We start from the raw sequence: 4768 nt of genomic DNA on the forward strand, positions 1-4768 counted from the left end.
ATATATATAACAACAACCCCACCATATCTTCCCACACAGTGGGGCTTCTGAACAAATATCCAAAACTTCGCCTCGATGCCTCTGCATGCAGTCTCCAAAATTGCTGCACTGAAAACCCGCGAAATGCACTCAAGTCTAAGCGGCACATTCGCCGTACCTGTAGATAAATAAATAAATAAATAAATAAATATTTATATATATAGATATAGATATAAATAAATAATATCTATATATATAAACTAAAAAATAAAAAAAGGATTTGCGTATTTATGTTTTTATATGCGTCTAAGTGCAAACGACACATTCGCCGTACCTGTAGATAAATAAATAAATAAATAAATAAATATATAAATATATAAATAAACAGATAAATAAATATATATGTATATGTATATGTATATGGATATGGGTAAATAAAATTGCAGATATATAAAGGATCAACCTATTGATGTATTTCTGTGCGCTGTACTTGTAAATAAATTATTAATAAATTAAATAAATTAAATAAATTAAATAAATTAAATAAATAGATTGAATAAATAAAAATAAATACGTAAATAAAAAACAAATAAATAAAGGATTAACTTCTTTGTGTATTTCTCTGCCTACACGTACAGACGGCAGATCGGCTAACTGCATGCAGCAGAAATAAATAAATAATTTTGTTGATATATTCAGTGATTTGTTTGTTTGTTTATAAATTAATTACTTAAATGAAAAATAAATATAAATAATAAATGAAAATAAACATCAATAATCAGCACATCTATCTGAAGCAATAAAGAAGCAGCATGCACACCTACACAGCCAAACAAACAAACAGATAAATAAATAAATAAATAAATAAATAAATAAATAAATAAATAAATAACATGAGTACAGATATACCTGCTTCAGCACTTCCTCTTCTTCAGCCGCATTCGCCGGCAAATCCCCCTCTAAGATGACTCTATAAAAATGAACAAACAACAAAAACAAGAAACATAAAAATAATATTTAAATAGGGCTTCCCAACCCTCTGCAGCAGCAGCTACTGCAATGAGTACTGCAGCAGCAGCTGCTGCTTCTGGCGTTGGCTGCAGCAAAGGCAGCAGCACTGCTGTTCTCTGCAAACAGCTGCTGCTGCCGCGGAAGCAGCAGTAACAGACAGCATCAGCATCAGCAACACCATCAGCAGCATTAGCAGCAGCATCAGCATCAGCACGAACAGCCGCAGCATCAGCATCAGCACGAACAGCAGCAGCATCAGCATCAGCACGAGCAGCAGCAGCAGCAGCAGCAGCAGCACGAACAGCAGCAGCAGCAGCAGCAGGATTAGCAGCAGCATCTTGTGCGTTTACCTGATGGAGTTTGGTTCTAGTGAAGTAATATCGGCAAGGCAGCACTTCATCCATTTATAGCCGTATCGAAGAGGACGACGAAGAGTTCCTTGTGTCTTCACGCCAGGTGTAGAGGGACGCGCAGGCAGCCACTGCATCAATATACAGCAGTATTTGCATGCACAGCAGCACATTTAAACACTACCGTCTTCTTCAAACAAGATAAAGAAAACATCACACACAAGACATATACAAAGATATATATATAATATATATATAAAATATATATATCTCATATATATGTCTAGTATATATATATATATTAACTACCTGATTAGGCATCATGCAGAAAAAGCCGTAACTGCAGATCGCCATCGAAAAATCAAAGCCTTCAGGCACCGGTAGGGTGTATGTACACCGTTGAGGTGAGGGAAGTGCAGTGCTGGTAGGCGAATCTCTGCTTGTTGAAAAATCGCTTTGCTCCTTCCCTGACTTTCTTGACAGTTCGGTTGGAGAGGGATTTACCTCCAAGTGCGGCACATCTCCTGCTGCTGATGCTGCTGCTGCTGGTTCTGCTGCTATTGCTGCTGATGCTGCTGTTGCCGCTGATGCTGCTGTTGCTGCTGATGCTGCTGTTGCTGCTGATGCTGCTGATGCTGCTGATGCTGCTGATGCTGCTGCTGCTGCATTGCAGTCAAAGTGCTGCTCCTTCTCTGCTGCTTCAGGGGTCTTAACTGCTGCAGAATCCACAGCAGGGGGTTGCGCAGACTGCATGCGCTGAAGAAGACGGGCGGATCGACGTCTGGGGGTGATGCAAATGGAGCTTTTGGAAGTACCCGCAGCGCGGCTCCGCCGCTTAGGCGCCATTATCGAGGAGTTGTATAGGTAGAATTCATGAGGGAAAAGACGTAATTTTGAGGTTTTCGAGCGAAATAACAAAAGTATGCAAATACAATAACAAAATAAGCGCGTAAATACCAAGAATTTACACAAAAAAACACAACCTTGAGACGCCCTCACCACTGGTGCGGTGCCTTCATGGGGCTGAAGCGGAACCGCCGCGTAGGGAATCGAGTGAAATGGACGGAAAAATGGAAAGATAATAGTAAAAGATGAATGAGAAATAAGTTATTGTGTTTAAAAATGTTCAGTTTCCACGATTTAAAGTTCAGTTTCTCACTTCGGAGAAGAATATTCAAGAATATTCTACATCCTGTTGTATGTGCACGGTGGGGTGCGCGTACACCGGAATTCAAACGAAGGCTTTAAGGCGTGTTGGTTTCGCGTTATTGTGTACACATATATTTCTTGCTGATCTTCCATTATAAATAATAAAGAAATCTAGTATAAGTACTTATCAATTAAAATATGATTCTTGATGCTAGTTGGCATGCAGCTTCAATCGAGCCGCAAACAGCTTTCAGTGGAGCTCACATTTTGGTACTTTCACCTCGGCAATTCCTTTCTTATTTGAGTTTATTTCCACGTAGTTATTCAATAAAGCAAAATAATATCTTCTTCTGCTTAGCCTGCAACAAATCGATAGATCCTGGAGGGTGCTGGCAGCTAAGACGTAGGGGGCCCCCTGGGGCCCCCCCGGGTTCGGGGGCCCCCAGATGCTGCCTTGCGCAGCGTTATAATTACGTTTTCGTCTTATTCTTCATTTGGATCTGTTTGCTTTTTATTTAGGAAAGTTAATGGCTTATTAGAGGGTCTGTCTGTACACAGAAGCTGCTCTTCACCCCATGGGGCCCCTCGATGATACAGCAGAGAATCTGCAAGGTATACCTGCAGAAGAAAGACGAAGTCTTCATTTATTTCTGACTGTAGAGGCTCTTAATAAGCTTTTGAACTTTGTAGGAGAGCCTGTAGCTGCTTCTTCCAATCGGGGCCCCCAGGCAGGGGCCCCTAGGGGCCCCCTAATAAAACCACGAACTCTTCCTGCAGCAGCAGTTAAAGATGCCGTGTCTCTTGCTTCCTCTGCTTCTCAGCAGCTTCAGACGTTTCGTGCGGAGCTGCGAGAACTGCAGAAGCAGCAACTGCAGCAGCAGCAGCAGCAGCAGCAGCAGCCGGGAGGGACGCATGTTTTTGCTGCAGGATCCTTTGCAAGTTTGTTTGGGTTTGGGGAGCCGCTTCTCGAGTGTCTGCATGCGCAGCTGAAGGTACTGGAAGAAGTTTGCTGCAGTGATTCGGCTGCAGCAGCAGACAGCAGCAGCAGCAGCTGCGGCGCTTCTGCTGCAGCAGCAGACAGCAGGCGCTCCTCCTCTTTCTTTTTTGCAGGGCATCTGCTGTCTCTGCTTGAGCAACTCTTATGCTGTCTTACCGCTCTCCTTTTAATTCTTAAGCACGAACTGATACCCAACACCCAGCAGCAGCAGCAGGAACAGCAGCAGCAGCAGCAGCAGCAGCAGCAGCAGGAATGGCGGCAGCAGGTGTTGTCTCGCGGTTGGTTTTTTGCTTCAGTATTTGGGCAGTGCATGCATTTGTGCAGCAGGGGTTTAGATTGCTGCTTGAAAGTGCAGCAGCAGCAATTTGCTGCAGCTTCCTTTACAGGGTTCGGGTTGGCGGTGCTGCAGCTGCTTGCTGCTGCTGCTGCTGCAGCCTGGCCCCTGCAGCTAGCAGCGCATGCAGCGCGTCTGCCTACAGAAGCAGACACAAATAAAATATTCACCAACTCTTTTCTTGCCTCTGTTCCCCCAGCAGGAGGACTGCCTACTGGCGCTGCATGCAGCATCGCGCTGCATGAGCTGCTGCTGCTGCTGCTGCACTGCGTTTATGCAGGAGACAGCAGCAGCAGCAGCAGCAGCAGCAGCAGCTTAGTAGCATTCAGGGAGCTTGTGCTCTGGGCGCTGCGGTGTCTGTATCTCATAGCTGGTTGTTTTGATTGGAAGGCAGACGCCCCTTGGCCAACAGCAGCAGCAGCAGCAGCAGCAGCAGCAGCAGCAACAGCAGCAGATGCTGCTCCTGGAACTGCAGCACGAGATGCTGCTCTTAAGGTGTATCCGCGGATTGCAGCATCGTTGTTCAGTCTCCTTACAGGACCTTCCCCACCCCCCAGCAGCAGCAGCAGCAGCAGCAGCAGCAGCAGCAGCAGCAGCAAGCCCAGGATGCCAGCAGCACGACCTCTGCCTCGTAAAGTTGCATGCGCTGCTGCCCTCGCTTTGAGGAGATGGATGAAAGTTGCTCTAAGACCTCTAGCAGCAACAGCAGCAGCAGCAACAGCAGCAGCAGCAGCAGGCGATGAAGACGAAAGGAGGTATGAAGAGCTGCTGCAGCTGCTGCAACTCGCAAACAAACACACAAAAAAACCAGCAGCAGCAGAGGCAGCAGCAGCAGCAGAAGCAGAAGCAGGAGCAGAAGAAGAAGATAAAGAAGAAGAAGAAGAAGAAGATAATAATAATAATAATAATAATAATAATAATAATAATAATAATAATAATAATAATAAT

The 4768-nt window shown here is 44.7% G+C and overlaps 2 protein-coding genes across 2 annotated transcripts in view; one reads left to right on the plus strand and one right to left on the minus strand.

Moving 5' to 3' along the window:
• Nucleotides 1-1386: 1386 nt before the first annotated feature.
• On the minus strand, nucleotides 1387-2186 carry EAH_00043960 (hypothetical protein; the record flags this gene model as incomplete). The annotated part of the gene is made up of 2 exons (XM_013394936.1): nucleotides 1387-1435; nucleotides 1738-2186. The coding sequence occupies 2 exons, from the start codon at nucleotides 2184-2186 to the stop codon at nucleotides 1387-1389; spliced, it is 498 nt and encodes a 165-aa protein (XP_013250390.1).
• An 878-nt stretch (nucleotides 2187-3064) lies between these two features.
• EAH_00043970 (hypothetical protein, conserved) overlaps nucleotides 3065-4768 on the plus strand; it is a gene marked incomplete at both ends in the record, with an annotated part of 6673 nt that continues 4969 nt past the window's right edge. Inside the window, 2 exons of the mRNA XM_013394937.1 lie at nucleotides 3065-3764; nucleotides 4101-4451. Of these exons, the coding sequence (XP_013250391.1) occupies nucleotides 3065-3764; nucleotides 4101-4451 (1051 nt within the window). The remainder of the gene's footprint in view (nucleotides 3765-4100; nucleotides 4452-4768) is intronic.

This window comes from Eimeria acervulina, genomic scaffold (genome assembly GCF_000499425.1).
Source record: "Eimeria acervulina Houghton genomic scaffold, Eah_scaff598, whole genome shotgun sequence".
Lineage (NCBI taxonomy): Eukaryota > Apicomplexa > Conoidasida > Eucoccidiorida > Eimeriidae > Eimeria > Eimeria acervulina.